The sequence below is a fragment of the Physella acuta genome, unplaced genomic scaffold, assembly GCF_028476545.2.
Source record: "Physella acuta isolate Inbredline_101_S28 unplaced genomic scaffold, ASM2847654v3 ptg000820l, whole genome shotgun sequence".
NCBI lineage: Eukaryota > Metazoa > Mollusca > Gastropoda > Physidae > Physella > Physella acuta.
The window spans coordinates 435,219-452,520 of NW_026732338.1; the positions used below are offsets into that span (position 1 = coordinate 435,219).

The following is a 17,302-nucleotide window of genomic DNA, read 5'->3' on the forward strand; positions in this document are numbered from 1 at the left end:
TCTCTAGGTAATCTTGAATGATTTCATCATTCGCATCAAATTCTTTTATTTGGCCATACAGCGCCATAATTCTAGAAATAATTAGCTAATAAGCTCTAGCAAACCTCTTTTTTGCGTAAGTAGGTGCTCTTTCTAGTAGATGTTCATCCTCGTCGCCAGTTGAGGTAGATTAAGAATTACACAACGGAGACAGAAGCCCTTAACATGTAAACAGCTTTAATTGTTAACCGGCAAGACGGAAGTGACGAGAGACACAAGTAAGGGACATCACTCAAGATAACAATATAAATATAATACCAATACAATTATCTCAATCTATTACACTATATATCAGCAAATGGCAGCATGGAGAAAGAAATGGCCACCAGAATAGCAATGGCAGCACAAGCTTTCAACAGACTTGCTAAGATCTGGAAATCATCCTCACTGCAGCAGAGAACTAAAATAACGATCTACAAGTCTAATGTACGTTTTGTACTCCTCTATGCTGCAGAGTCATGGAAACTAAACAAGAAAGGAGAGAGCCGACTCAGAGGATTTGAAAGAGCATCCCTCCAACGTATCCTTAGAATAAAGTGGGACGACAAAGTCCCGAACAAGGAAATATGGCGAAGGACAGGATTAAACGACATTGTCTCAGAAGTTCAAATGAGGAGATGGAGATGGCTGGGCCATGTCCTACACATGAGCAAAAGAAGACTCCCCAACATGGCGCTGAAGTGGACTCTGCCTGGAAAGCGAAAGAAAGGAAGACCACTGGGAACATGGAGGAGAGAGATGGAAGAAGAAGTACAGGCTACTGGCAAGACCTGGCATGAACTAAAGTGGATCGCCCAAGACAGAGTGGAATGGCGGAGATTTGTTGCTGCCCTATACTCCACAGGGAGTGATGAGGATTAAGTAAGTAAGTAAGTAATTAGTTTATAACTTACTGCTGTTTTTATTTTATCTGCTAAAGTTGCAAATGTTAAAGAAGATTTTATTGTCAGCTCATTTGTCCATTCTTGTCCTACAATTACAAGTGTACCTAGATATATGTAGGGAGCTGGGGAAAACACATAACACATTTTGTTTTTAATACTTAAAGAACAATTATTCAATCAAATGGTAAATACAATGAAATTTTAGACTAAAAACCCACACATTTCCTTAGAGAGTAGCCTAGGATGAATGCTAGTAACTAGCTAAAATCTGACCTCTGATGCAGTTATCACCAACAAGTCCAGGAAAACAGAGACAGGAATAAGATCCTGGGCTATTGCTGCAGTACTTGTTAGACATTCCACAAACAGTGAGATTTTCACACTCATTCACATCTGCAGTATTAAAAATCAGAATGAACATTAGCAGGTAACCATTAGTGCTTTCAAAATTCAATAATATGCTTAAGTATTTAGTGTGATTATTTGTCATGCAACCATAATATAAATTCTTGAATACATGTTTATCCATTAAGAAATGGAACCACACTTATTTAAAAGCTGGTAGAAAACATTTTATAAACTATTTTTAATAAATACATTTAAATTTGAATTTCTTTCTAGGCACAACATTTTGAGAGATCAGATATTGTTTGTAGTTTATATAGAATGTAGAATGTAATTAATTGTTTTAACAAGCTGAAACTATTGATGTAAACTATTCAATGAACACCAGGTTTGGCAACAACTTTAATTACCTGTACACGTGTTACCATTCTGGAGAAATCCTGCCTTACATCCACACAGAGAGGACCCAGCTAAATTTGTACAGCTTTGCTCACATCCTCCATTGTTGTTAGCACATTCGTTTATATCTTCATGTTTTGAAAGTCATTTTAATTATAAAAATCAACATAACCTTTAAATAAAACTGATTCTTTTCAACAATAATTTGTACATTATGTGCTATTTATTAGAAAGTTTTATTATCACAATTCTGTTTAGATGTTAAATTAAAGTGATAGCAATTTATACATTAGTATTTAAAGATTTACCTGTGCATGTTTTCCCATCACCTTCATAGCCAGTTGGACAAGCAGAGCAATAATCAGCAGCTGTTTGATTACATGCTGATGTGTTGAAACAGTTTTCACAAACATTAGCAGCTATCTCACAGTACTGTCCCTTGGATCTCTCATCACATACACAAGCAACACTGTGTACATTACCTGGCAATAAAAACGGTGGGAAAAGTTTAGTAAAGATTGTGACAGCCTGTTGGCTTGTATGAAAGTGTTTAGCTGAAAGTGTTTACCATTGAAGTCACCAGCTACATCTGTGTAAGGGGAAAGTTCATAGTTACACTGGTTTTCCTTTTCACACAAACAAAGTAGAATACGAGGCTTATATTGTCCTGTATTGTTATTTGCATCTCTGGCTGTAATGGCTAGTGTTTTGGGAAATTTATAATTTCGCAGTGATTCCAACTCTAGACTGATATTCCAAGTGATGGTCGTATTTTCTGAAAGATATATTTTAAAAAGAAAAAGATATGCATTAATAATTTACAATCAATTACTTGTTGAAATTTATAATTCCAGGTTTTAACAAACAAGTAAAGAAACAACTTTAATTTGTAAAAACATACTTCAATTTTATAATGCATTTCTATATCTAGTATGATAACAATATATGAAGATATGAGAGGAAAAAAACTAACTATGATAATACAATTTGTTTCTGGAACTAAAAATTTTAAACAGTTACATGATTAGGAAAGAAGAATAAAAATATTTTTATATTTTCTGTTTAACTCCAATCTTCTTCACTATATATTTTAACCATATAATTTTCAATAAAGTTTAACATACTTTTATAAATTACAAATTTTTACCTAAAACAAGTCCTTTGCTGCTTTCAAACCCATCTTTTGTTAATGTCACTGAAACATTTCCTTGAAACTTCAGTTCCACTGTCAAAGCTTTAGAACCATTTATTCTGTATTCCGTCATGTTATTAGCAAACACTATTGTTTTAATTTCTGTAATGAAAAAACAAAATTACAATACTTTTTTTTTAAATCAAGGCTTTTTAAGATTGGACTTTTACCTTAGCTGCTAAAATTAGCACTTTTCTTTACATAAAGTTAAAAAACTTACCACTCTCCTCCTTAATTGAATCAAGGGCTGCCACTTTATTTTGTGTTTCTAGTGCTGTACTATTGCTATTGAACGCAAAATAATCTTGCAAACAGAAAATTTCTTCTTTGCAAAGTTGACTTGCCTGGCAAGAAAAATGTTTATCACAAGTGAAAACCTGAGTGTAGCAACAGTTATATTAGTATGTTAACATTTATTATATCTTGTTTGTTAGTGATGTTTATTCAGTTCAATATCCAGGATAATACCAATGTTTTCTCACACCAACCTGGCTAGTTAGAGTTTTTATCAAAACAGTCTAAAAACTTTTCTTAAAGGCTATGATTCTGTTTATTGGAACAGGTTTAACTTGTAAAAATACTCTTTTAAAGTTGCACTTTATAATTATATTAATCTATGTGAGGTTACCATTGCTTCTTCATTGCTGTCATTAAACATTTTCAACATATCTTCAGCTGAAGTTGGGAATTCCTCTGGTTCATAATTGACCACAGTTGTTCTTTTTTCAAAAGATGACACATTTATTTTCCCTTTTGAAAAAAAAAACAACTTTGAATTCAAAAGTACAAGTGTTTTTTACTTAATTAATTTTTCATCCTGAATTCCTTCTATAAACTGTAAATTGCTTTGAGTAACAATAAAGTAACATAATTTTTTATATGGCACTTATAGGATAGTTATGTTTATAAAAAGGATTTAATCTTTACTTGTAGGTATAACATGACTTTTTAAATGTTGACAATTTTTTTCTATTACAAAACTTCTTTCTTACATGACTCCACAAATTCATTGATAGTTTTAGTACTCTGCTTTGAAGCTGTGCCAGAAATAGTTGTCCCATTTTGGAATTGAAAATCATTAGAAGCGTTATTGTCAAGAGTGCCTAATAAACCAGATGTGGTCAGGTTGCCATTGTAAACATATACTGTATATGACATAACATTTCCATTCAGAGAGACCTGGAGAAATGTGATGTTTAGATGATTAATCGCAGTGATCTTATTCTTATCCAGTATTTTAAAATTTTGGATTCAGGTAAACAAAGAGACTAAAATCTTGCAATTATAAATAGTTTTCAAAGTTTGAAAACAGAAGAAACAACAAAAAAGAGAAAACATTTGAAAGACATAAAAATCACACATCAATTAATCATTTTTAAAAAAAACCAAATTACCTGTAAGACCCAATTGACTGTTGAGAAATTGACAATGGTATTTGAAACAGGCTGTACATGATACTGAAGCCCATCTGGCAACTGGTTTCCAGCCCACTTTGCTAGCAGTTCTGCATTAACATTGGTATACACAAAACTTGCATTTTTCACCTGAGGGAAATTAATTATTAATTTAAAAAATGGAAGCTAGAACCTAGAATAGTAATGTAACAGAGGACTGTCAAGAAAAACCATAGACCTAAGAGCAATCACATCAGCATGGATTGAAATTGTAGAAGCAGATATGATTGTGCAGGTCAAAGCCCTAAATGGGTAACAGCTGTTTATATTGATGGATAGCTTGATCTGCTTAAAAATTATATTTAAAACAGTCATAAAAGTAATAGCTTACTTTAATTGCAAAAGAAGTAAAGTAAGTTGTATTGACACTTCCATGTTTCTCTGTACGCCCTTGTAGTTCAACATCTCTGTAATGACATTTTTATTCAAATGTTTGATTCAATATTATGTATTATGTTTTTAAAAATTTACAAAATCATCAGAGAAGGATTTTATGGATAAAAGACATGTAGAGCTAAGATTTTAAGCAATATAGAGGAAACTTTTTATCCCTAAGGTTCAAAGTTCAACCTGAAGTGGTGTAGCTGTGACATGCATTAGGTTGTATGATAAGCTGGTAATACAAACTCTCAGTAAGTCCTGGTTGGAGATTATTTTCTCAAAAAAACTAGGTTTAAACTAAGGTTTATGGGAGATGGCAAGAGTGGGAAAAATCAGCCTGTAGGCTGTCAAAGATGATTTAAATTTAGAGCTGTATGTGATGTATAAAATTAACTGTTTAATCCCATAAGTCTAATGCAGGGGTCTCCAAACTATGGCCCGCGGGCCGGATGCGGCCCGCGAAGTCCTCTCATCCAGCTCGCTGAGATCTTTTTGTCCAAGGAAAAATCGTTTGTTGGTGATGGTTGAGGAACTTTGCCCAGAAAAATCAGACATGCCTGGAAGAAACTGGCCCCCGAACTGAAATTTGATGGGTAATGCGGCCCTCGGACTGAAAAGTTTGGAGACCCCTGGTCTAATGTAATGGTCTTTCACTCTCACTAATGTTAAACTATAGAAAATTAAAAAATATTTATTAGACTAATATACTTGTATTTACTTTTTACTACAGTAATGGTAGCTTCTCAAATTGTATAAATAATACAGACCCACATATTACTCTTAATATAATTGTGTCCATATTTAACAATGTCATCATCATTTTTTTCTGGCTCCTAAGAATTATTTTTATCTGTAATCAATTACCCCAGTCCTAGTTTTTAACATTTGATTGTCGTTATAAAGTAACAAAAGATAACAACTGAAATAATACTTAAGGATTAGACTTACCCTAGTTTAAGAACTATAAAATCCCCAATGTCATTCAAGGTATATTTGTTGCCATCAAAAGTTTTTAGATGAGAATATCCATATCCCCAGGCTAGAGATAAAAGTTGTTTTAACACAAAAAATAAAACTTGTTAAAAAGTCTCAAAACTTCTTAAAACATTTTAATAACTCTAAATGACTAACTTTATATGTATAAAATTGTTCTTGTTTTCACAAGAACATCTTCACAGACGTCTCAATACTTTAACTATTTTTTTAGACACAAAGTACAACAGCTCTTCTTAACCCCTTTACCGTGTGTCACGAGTTAACTCGTCATATAAAATCTTGGGCTTAACCGTACATCACGAGTTAACTCGTCTTCAGATAAAAAAGTCGTCTGTGTGCCGTGCGTCCCGAGTTAACTCGTCTTGATACGAAAATAGCATTGGAAATCAATAACAATGTAGAGGGAGGCTAATCTAACAGCCAATTCAACAGCGGATGATAAAAATAGGTCAGGACAACATAACAAATCAAATAATGAAAAAAAAACAATTACACGGTTTCCAAAAAAAAAAAAAAAAAATTTTCCACGGTAAAGGGGTTAAAATGGAACCTTTGAAAACTGAATTTTATACTGCAGAGCTGTATAAAAGGAGTAGTTGAATGGTAGAGCATTTGACTGCTAACCCAAAAATCTAGAGTTCAGATCCCAGGGGCTCGAGTTCATATGACATTGCTGAGCTCTCACTGCTCTGATGGGTACCTGACTCACGTTAGAGAAAGTAAAGGCACTTGGGCTTAGTACTGTGCCACACTATCCCTTCATTTGCTGAGGTCAAAGAAAAAGGTGGACTCTACTCACCTGCTCCATGGACTGTAAGGTTTAAAAGGGTACTTTACTTACTTAGTAGGCTTCAAATGAGACGTAACATTTGTACCTGTGTTTATTTTGAGTTTTACCTGTTTGTAGCTTGTAAGTGCATTCAGGTAACTGAGCCTCTGATGTCAGCCACTTACAGGCTGCAGGTGCATCCTTACAGCACTGAGATAACTTATTATTCAGTTCTGCGCTTTTGAAGAGCTGACCAGATCTTAAACATCAAATAAAAATTATTTTAACATTTTTTTAAGTCTAGGTTTGCTCTTTTATATTGATAGGAATATTTGTTTAGCTCAAATTTATATTCATTTTTGTTTTGTTTAAACTAACATTTGAATCAAGGATTTAAACAACTATATCATCCCATACAGTGATTGTACAACAGAGTGCATAGCTGCTAACATGAAAGTCTAGAGTTCAAATCCCAGTCTGTTTTATGTCCTTGAGTCCACCCAGCTCCGATGGATACCTGACTCACAATAGAATAAATGAAGTTGCTGGCATAGTGTTGATCACAGTATCCTTTCATACACTGAGTTTACAGAAGCAGGTCCTCTACTAAGGACATATAAGGTACAACTACTCCCCAACCATTTCATCCCATGAAAGAATGTTTCATTTGATGTAAACAAAAAATGTCATTATTTCACTAATCACACAAATTGCATCCAGTCATTACTCACGTGTCATAACAACAATGAGCATTTATTGTAGGTACTTGACTGGTATAACAGTTATTTGATCCAGTTGTAAATCTTAAATCCATTTTTGACTGAAATTAATAATAAGAAGTTGTTACTGTCAATAAATTTCAACAAAATGTTGCATTTGAGAGTAGCTCAAGTACTTCCAAGGACATCAAAACTTTATAGAAGATAAGTTTAATCAGATTACTTTACCTGATTCAAGTTACAAGGACATTTGTTCTCAGATGACTGATTGTTGTATTGTGAAATAGATGCCTGTAAATCTTTCACACAGTTCACCACTGAGCTGATGTGTTGTTGTTGATCAAAAGCAAGAACATCAGCACGAGACCAGCTTACTGAAAGAAATAAAGAAGACACAAATGTTACACATTTCTCTCAAGCAGTATACAACATTGCTTGCTACTGATTTTTTTAAATTGGTTTAATAACATAATATACAAAATATTTAAATTAGTGATGCTTTTAGTGGCAAAAAAAAGATTTTTAAATGTAGAACAGAAAATACTTATTTTGTAATCAGAATCTATCATTCTATAAAATATTTCTAGTGTATCTATTAATTTTATCTATGTATTGTACAAGTGAAAGAAAGTATTTTCAATCCATATTTTCAACAAAATATTTTTGTTTACTTTAATACATTTTGGCTTCTAATTTTTGTTTCTGCCTTGTAGTTTTACAAATATTTTTTAAAATATATATTTCTGTTAGTAATGTTAATATTAAAATCTACACTTCCATATAATAAAGTAAAAAAACATTGAATGATTAGTGTTTGATTAAAGTACAACTTACCAGGAACTTTATCTTGTGTCAAAATTGCATTCTTCCATGTATAGGTCTGATACACCAGAGGTCTGCCCACAATATTTATATTGTTCCACAAGGCAGCATAGTTTTTTATTGCAAATGAATTCACCCCGTCGGTAGCAAGGATTAGCTGGAATGTTGCTTTCTGTGATGTAGTGAATTAAAAAGACCTTTTAACTTTTAAAAGCTTTACTTATGTGTAATTATAATCGTAAACATTCATGTAATTATAGACATTTATGAGATTATCAAACTATAAATGTTAAAAAAGGTACTAAATAAGTTTAAAAAATGTAATTACATGCATCTGCATTTTGAATACTAATAATAATTAAGTGTTGTTGATTACATGCCTGTAATAACATAATTACATAGTTAATATTGAGACAGTCTTTAAATATGTGTTTAAATTTTTATTTTGTACCTGCAACTATTTTACAAATAATAATAAAAATTTATGATCAATAAAATGAAGGTAGAACATGTATACTTGCAATCACATTTTAAACTTATACACTTGAAAACTAGGAAAAATTACATACGTCATTAGGGTATTTAGTGGCAGGATACGGCTGAGCACCGTCCCATGTTGCAGCAATAACATACAAAGGTTGAAATGATGAATAAGTTGATGAAAGCACTTTCTTCACAAAAGTTGACAATGAACTGCTTGTATCCAAACTACTAGCATTTGGCTTTTCCTTAAAAGAAGTATGTAATACAATAGACCAAACACTGATTTTGTACATATGCATATATATATATATATATATATATATATATATATATATATATATATATATATACATATATATATATATATATATATATATATATATATATATATATATATATATATATATATATATATATATATATATATATACATATATATATATATAGGTGTGTGTGTGTGTGTATAAGAAGATTAGGTTAAATGAATTAAACCTGTTGGAAATGTTTAATTAATGAATTTTGTCTCTCATTATCATTATGTATTTTAATTGAATCAATCCATTGCCCATAAAAACGCCTTTTTTAATATACAAAAGAAGTTTTATAACATACTTCATAAACGTACAACCAAGTTTGATTCTGTATACTGAGATTTGCCCAGTAAACTCCCAAGTAAATTGGAGACAAGGGCCAATTTGCTTTCAGAGGTGGCTGTTCCAAAAGAAGTCCATTGTCTAAAGATGCATAGCCGTTTTTGTAGATCTGAGGATTTATTTAGTACACATTCATTGTTTGTGAGGGAAAATATTGATTTGTTAACACATTCATTATTTGTGACAAAGTGGATTGGCCTTAATTTTGTATTTTTTGTCACAAGATGCTAAAAATTAAGATTTTAAATAAACCGGGAGTGATCTCCCCTAAACTTTCTCTAATATTCCTATACGAGATAAATCCCCCGTTGAGGGAGAGATACAACGGGCGCTAGGTTGATAATGTTGTCTTATTCTCTAAATCGAAACCAAAAACAAGATTACCACCTCAACTTCAAATTTAACTGGAAACGAAAAATGTCATTGAAAACGGATTTCTGACCAGAATCGGCTTTTTAACGGGAATTAAGCTAGATCTACGCGTAGTTACTGCATATTGATATTAAACATAGTCGAAGTCATATCCGTAAACCTTGCATCTAATCTCAAACACGGCACACACCCTAAACACGTCTACCGTCCCATTCAACGAAATATAATTTTTATAGAAAACAGTGTCCGCCCCCTTCCAAAAAACTTAGTCCACCCTCACACCCGAAAATTTCAAGTACCCCCCACCCCTGAAAGAATCACTGGTCGCATTTGTAGATCATACAAACTAAAGGTAGAGCCTACTTCTATAATAAAGACCTGTTTCCTACTTTTCGCTGATACATTTCACACAGTGTTCGTTTCAGGCTTTTTTCCGGGGGGTAGGGCACTTGAATTTTTTTACACTGGTAAAGTATATATTTTCTATATAAATTATACTAGGTTTTTTTTTGGGGGGGGGGGATTAGACGTTCTATCGTGGGGGGGGGGATTAGTCGTTCTACCAAGGGACGGGGCTGGGGAGGGACTTCGCCCCTAACCGAAAAGATGCATGAAAGAAACTCTTCAAGCAAAACACTTATATCATTAGACACATAATTTAGGCCGTAATGTCAGTATTTTTATTATAAAGAATCGATGACGTGATTTTTTTGCCCGATTAAAATAAGTCCTCTATACTCCAGATATGATGAAGGACTGAGGTGTAAAACGGTGTAAACTGTCAAAATTTCATGTGATTTTTGTACACGATTACAATACTTTCTCTTTACTCTGTGTACGAGACAGTAAAAAGGAAACAGTACAATGTTTAGATAACGTTTATTTCAAAATATGTCAATACTTACAGAGATTTGATTGAAAATTCTCCCATAATAGGAAAATGGAATAGCTGTGCTGATACTGCATACAGTTGTATTACACTGTCTTGTATAGTTTTTGTAGTCTTTCCACAAGGTATCAGCTAAATTACATTTAATATAAAAATATTTAAAAACATATGCTGAAAAACTGATATATTCATAAATTGTGTGTATATATATATATATATATATATATATATATATATATATATATATATATATATATATATATATATATATATATATATATATATATATATATATATGTATATATATATATATGTATATATATATATATGTATATATATATATATATATATATATATATATATATATATATATATATATATATATATATATATATATATATATATGTATATATACATATATATATACATATATATATATATGTGTGTGTGTGTATATATATATATATATATATATATATATATATATATATATATATATATATATATATATATATATATATATATATATATATATATATCCTACATAATAATAGACACATTTATAAGAGAGTGTATATATTAAGCTCATTTTTTTTTACTTCTAAATCTGATCTCCTCTAGACCTACACATTTTTTAATAATTTGATAACTTGTCATTGTTAGCAGTTTATATGAAGTAGGACTGCAGACATTACAAGCACATTAATCTCAAGTAGCCTCCCTTACCTCTACAGACGCCGTCAACATCGAGGTATCCATCAACACACGGACACGTGTAGGAGCCGGCTGTGTTGACACACGTTGAATGCTCACGGCAAGAGACAGGTTGAATTTTATTCGCACACTCATCAATATCTGTTGACACAAGTGATCTATGAAACACTGATAGCATTATAAGAGTTATATCTATTGTATTCTGGCGCCTCTTCCACCCCAATTCAGTGTATCAGTATCAGTCTGTTAAGACAAGCAGCAGTCTATTTTCTTTAACTTCGACTGTGTAGAATGCAGTAATGTTGCTCACAACGAGATATCTTTTTTTTCTAACCCGTTTGACGTCAGAGTTTCTTTCAGGACCACCGCACCCCCGCCAGTTTTTTCTTTCAGACTTTTTTCTCCACGGGGGCACTTGATATTTTCGGGGGGGGGGGGGGCTCAAAGAAATGCCTGGAAGAAACTCTGACCCCGCCTTCCCTCCACCCCTGAACGAAAAAGAATTTATGTAGAAAATATATACTTGTACCAGTGTCCGCCCCCCCCCCCCCCTCGAAAATTTTAAGTCTGGAAGAAAAAAAAATGTCTGGAAGAAAAAAAAATGTCTGGAAGAAAATAATGTCTGGAAGAAACACCGTTTGGCGCCCCCTCGGGACGGCCGCCCCACCTGCCCTCTGTTGCTTACCACAATCCTGCTGCTATTTAGCCTAAATATTCATACACAAAAAACCTTCAGTGGACTAATCGTCAGTGTTAGCTAAGTCACCTGCCTTGTGCACTATCATTTGCCGGAAGGTTTGAACAGCCTAACTCATGGTGTAATGAAATAGCTCTCTCTAGTTTTACTAATACCATATCATAAAGGCTACCATCTTATTTTGTATGTCTTATTTATTGAAGTATAATATAGCTAAGCGTGTGTATTCTGAGCTTTTTATTATATAGCTTTATATAGATTTTGCGTCATTATGACGTCTACACAAACATAACGCAAATCTTTTTTATGCTTCTTACACGCCCTTCTTCAGCCCTCCCCCCCCCCCCCTCTCCTCAAAGAAAAAAAAACAGCCTATATAATTTAGATAGAAAAAATAAAAACTTATAAATATAACTAGTGTCAGTACCCTCCTTCCCCCACCCCCCCCCAGAGGCGTAGCGACCCAAACTTTTCTATTTGTCCCCCCTCGAGATTTCCATTTGCACCCCCCCCTCAAACTTTCGATTTGCACCCCCCCTCGAGATTTCCATTTGCAACCCCCCCCTCAAACTTTCGATTTCCACCCCCCCCCCCCCCCTCGAGATTTCCATTTGCACCCCCCTCAAACTTTCGATTTGCACCCCCCTCAACCTTTCAATTTATTTTTCCAACCCATTTTGGCGCCCCCTAAGGTCGGCGCCCGGGGTCATATGTCCCCCCCCCCCATATCGGAAATTTATGTCCGCCCCTTCCTCCAGCTGAAAATTTCGATCCCCCTCTCCTCCCTCCATTCCGGAGAAAAATGTCTTTAAGAAACCCTCGTCCTTGCGGCATACATTTCAGCGCATGTATGAATTGTGTGAACTAGTTTTGTGCTAATCACAACCCTAAAGCTGAATATGTCAGGGCTATATCACAGTAAAATGTTTACACTAATCACCCAGCTGATACTACTCGATACTAGCGACAGCTAGTCTCTAGTACACTGAAGTGTATATCAAGTCCTTTGATTACTTTTATCTTTCAGACCAAGCGATTTCTGCACTATGTTGTGTAACAAAATTGAGAGAAAATCGGTTGACATTCCCTCACATAAGCATCAATATAGAGTTAGACTTTCAGCTTTAAGGTCGATACAATCGTAATTCTTATCATTGTGTTACTCTAAATTTTCAAACAAGAATCAAAAAGGAATTTATTAGACTAATTAAGTACCTACAACAGTGGCGTAACTAGGATTTTCGGGCCCCTATGCAAAAATTATTATTAGGACCCTTGATTAATTTGTAAATTGTGTATTTTATACGTCCATAGTTGTGTATTTATACGGTATTATTATGTAGTACCCAGTAGCGTAAAATACCTTTGATTTTATTTTACTTTTATGAAAAAGCAAACTAACAAATTAACTGTAACCTTGTAATCTTTAAGTAACCTAACACAGTAGCTAAGCGAGACGGGGGCCTCACAATTTAAGCGTTACACCATGACGAAAACTCGTAAAATTTACTGTCAAAACTATGTTTTATTCAGTTACAATAACACAATATTAAAGAGAGGGGGTAACACTCCAATGGAAATGCAAAAGTGTTTGACGGGGTGGGGGTGACAATCACTAAACGCACAGGGTGATATCAAACCTTATGACGCCACTAACCAAATACACATTTTTAAAAGTTGCTCATGATTTATTTAGATTTGTGTTTTTTTCTTTCTTATAAGTTTGCAAAGTCCATTTTAGGCCAAGTTACTGACCCAAAGGGCATATCTACAATTTGTTTAATAACATCATCATAATGGAGAGACTTGGTGCGCCCAACTGTATATTACTGTCGAGGCGGCTGGAGGACACTTATTTTCTTTAGCCATTGATTATAGTAGCCCTCTGTATCCCTAGGGCATAGCGCTCATTAAAACAAGTATATGTGCCGTAGTGCTCACGGGGGGGGGGGGTAGCCCGGGGCGCCGGCTGGTGCACCTGTGCAGTTTGATCGTTAAATAAAGTAGTAACCCTGACAACTTGTGCAGGACACCCAATCAACTGACCCCAGGTGCTATGAAAACCGATTGGAAACTCTGGGTGGCAAACCGAACCGTCTTACTGTCAAAGGGCCGCTCTCCGAACGAAATTTTTAAAAATGTAATGGCAGAACAATGAGACATACAAAAATCTTTAAGTAGCGGCATATTGATTAGAGATAAATTAGATCAACAAAACCAATTGTGATTAAGGTTAAAACTAGAAAAACAGTTACACATTTTCGACGTAGCTTGTTGTAAAAACACTGTCCACTGCTGTTATTTTAACAAATCGCTCAGTTGTAATCATAGATGGATGGAATTTCGGTGAGGACAGAGAGTTGAGAGGGAGGGGGTGCAGGTTTGTGGCAGAGGGGTAGAGAGTTTTTAGCGATGCGTATATATTTGCTGGTGCCGGATGCCAATCTCACAAAAGAGTCAATGTTCAAGTTTGTTTATAGGCTAATACTCTTAACGGCATGCCAGACAATGCATTGATGCCTATAGTGTTATTAATACCGATGGGCCCTGTCCAAACCCTCCCCTGTAAGAAAGGTTTGGGGGGGGGCCTTTTTTAACTTTTGATTACTTCTACAGTAGAAAAGAAATTGGATTTCTGTTTTCTTTTTAAAATTATCTTTATAAAACAAATATTACAATTCTAATGTACACGTTTTTTTTAATTTTAAGAGGGAAAAGGGCCCCTATTTGCCTTGGGCCCCTATGCCTTGCTTACGCTAGCTTTACGGTAGCTACGCCACTGCCTACATATGTGGCACTTTACCAATGCTTCCCGTATGGTATACGTGTGACAATCATGCTTCAAGTACCGTATACATGTGTGACACTCATACTTCAAGTACCGTATACATGTGTGACACTCATGCTTCAAGTACCGTATACATGTGTGACAATCATGCTTCAAGTACCGTACATGTGTGACACTCATGCTTCAAGTACCGTACATGTGTGACACTCATGCTTCAAGTACCGTATACATGTGTGACACTCATGCTTCAAGTACCGTTCATGTGTGACACTCATGCTTCAAGTACCGTACATGTGTGACACTCATGCTTCAAGTACCGTATACATGTGTGACACTCATGCTTCAAGTACCGTATACATGTGTGACACTCATGCTTCAAGTACCGTACATGTGTGACACTCATGCTTCAAGTACTGTACATGTGTGACACTCATGCTTCAAGTACCGTATACATGTGTGACACTCATGCTTCAAGTACCGTACATGTGTGACACTCATGCTTCAAGTACCGTTCATGTGTGACACTCATGCTTCAAGTACCGTACATGTGTGACACTCATGCTTCAAGTACCGTATACATGTGTGACACTCATGCTTCAAGTACCGTACATGTGTGACACTCATGCTTCAAGTACCGTATACATGTGTGACACTCATGCTTCAAGTACCGTATACATGTGTGACACTCATGCTTCAAGTACCGTACATGTGTGACACTCATGCTTCAAGTACCGTATACATGTGTGACACTCATGCTTCAAGTACCGTACATGTGTGACACTCATGCTTCAAGTACCGTATACATGTGTGACACTCATGCTTCAAGTACCGTTCATGTGTGACACTCATGCTTCAAGTACCGTTCATGTGTGACACTCATACTTCAAGTACCGTAAATGTGTGACACTCATACTTCAAGTACCGTAAATGTGTGACACTCATGATTCAAGTACCGTATATATGTGTGACACTCATGCTTCAAGTACCGTATACATGTGTGACACTCATGCTTCAAGTACCGTACATGTGTGACACTCATGCTTCAAGTACCGTATACATGTGTGACACTCATGCTTCAAGTACCGTATACATGTGTGACACTCATGCTTCAAGTACCGTACATGTGTGACACTCATACTTCAAGTACCGTACATGTGTGACACTCATGCTTCAAGTACCGTATACATGTGTGACACTCATGCTTCAAGTACCGTACATGTGTGACACTCATGCTTCAAGTACCGTATACATGTGTGACACTCATGCTTCAAGTACCGTTCATGTGTGACACTCATGCTTCAAGTACCGTTCATGTGTGACACTCATACTTCAAGTACCGTACATGTGTGACACTCATGATTCAAGTACCGTATACATGTGTGACACTCACGCTTCAAGTACCGTACATGTGTGACACTCATGCTTCAAGTACCGTATACATGTGTGACACTCATGCTTCAAGTACCGTTCATGTGTGACACTCATACTTCAAGTACCGTACATGTGTGACACTCATGATTCAAGTACCGTATACATGTGTGACACTCATGATTCAAGTACCGTATACATGTGTGACACTCATGCTTCAAGTACCGTACATGTGTGACACTCATGCTTCAAGTACCGTTCATGTGTGACACTCATACTTCAAGTACCGTACATGTGTGACACTCATGCTTCAAGTACCGTATACATGTGTGACACTCATGCTTCAAGTACCGTTCATGTGTGACACTCATGCTTCAAGAACCGTTCATGTGTGACACTCATACTTCAAGTACCGTACATGTGTGACACTCATGATTCAAGTACCGTATACATGTGTGACCCTCATGCTTCAAGTACCGTACATGTGTGACACTCATGCTTCAAGTACCGTTCATGTGTGACACTCATGCTTCAAGTACCGTTCATGTGTGAGACTCATGCTTCAAGTACCGTACATGTGTGACACTCATGCTTCAAGTACCGTTCATGTGTGACACTCATGCTTCAAGTACCGTTCATGTGTGACACTCATACTTCAAGTACCGTTCATGTGTGACACTCATACTTCAAGTACCGTATACATGTGTGACACTCGTGCTTCAAGTACCGTACACGTGTGACACTCATCATGCTTCAAGTACCGTATACATGTGTGACACTCATGATTCAAGTACCGTATACATGTGTGACACTCATGCTTCAAGTACCGTTCATGTGTGACACTCATGCTTCAAGTACCGTACATGTGTGACACTCATGATTCAAGTACCGTATACATGTGTGACACTCATGATTCAAGTACCGTATACATGTGTGACACTCATGCTTCAAGTACCGTACATGTGTGACACTCATGCTTCAAGTACCGTTCATGTGTGACACTCATACTTCAAGTACCGTACATGTGTGACACTCATGCTTCAAGTACCGTATACATGTGTGACACTCATGCTTCAAGTACCGTTCATGTGTGACACTCATGCTTCAAGAACCGTTCATGTGTGACACTCATACTTCAAGTACCGTACATGTGTGACACTCATGATTCAAGTACCGTATACATGTGTGACCCTCATGCTTCAAGTACCGTACATGTGTGACACTCATGCTTCAAGTACCGTTCATGTGTGACACTCATGCTTCAAGTACCGTTCATGTGTGAGACTCATGCTTCAAGTACCGTACATGTGTGACACTCATGCTTCAAGTACCGTTCAT

The 17,302-nt window shown here is 35.4% G+C and overlaps 1 protein-coding gene across 1 annotated transcript in view; it reads right to left on the reverse strand.

Annotated features, from left to right (window-relative positions):
* The window catches only part of LOC131951679 (mucin-like protein), a 55,853-nt gene that overhangs the window by 11,795 nt on the left and 26,756 nt on the right, over positions 1-17,302 (reverse strand). Inside the window, exons 4-23 of the mRNA XM_059314035.1 lie at positions 11,124-11,252; positions 10,414-10,529; positions 9,096-9,245; positions 8,570-8,728; positions 8,013-8,172; positions 7,407-7,552; positions 7,191-7,279; positions 6,588-6,718; positions 5,643-5,733; positions 4,645-4,720; positions 4,254-4,403; positions 3,841-4,038; positions 3,488-3,628; positions 3,080-3,203; positions 2,815-2,961; positions 2,236-2,442; positions 1,976-2,149; positions 1,679-1,795; positions 1,197-1,316; positions 933-1,045 (exon numbers count right to left, since the gene is read on the reverse strand). Of these exons, the coding sequence (XP_059170018.1) occupies positions 933-1,045; positions 1,197-1,316; positions 1,679-1,795; positions 1,976-2,149; positions 2,236-2,442; positions 2,815-2,961; positions 3,080-3,203; positions 3,488-3,628; positions 3,841-4,038; positions 4,254-4,403; positions 4,645-4,720; positions 5,643-5,733; positions 6,588-6,718; positions 7,191-7,279; positions 7,407-7,552; positions 8,013-8,172; positions 8,570-8,728; positions 9,096-9,245; positions 10,414-10,529; positions 11,124-11,252 (2,738 nt within the window). The remainder of the gene's footprint in view (positions 1-932; positions 1,046-1,196; positions 1,317-1,678; positions 1,796-1,975; positions 2,150-2,235; positions 2,443-2,814; positions 2,962-3,079; positions 3,204-3,487; positions 3,629-3,840; positions 4,039-4,253; positions 4,404-4,644; positions 4,721-5,642; positions 5,734-6,587; positions 6,719-7,190; positions 7,280-7,406; positions 7,553-8,012; positions 8,173-8,569; positions 8,729-9,095; positions 9,246-10,413; positions 10,530-11,123; positions 11,253-17,302) is intronic.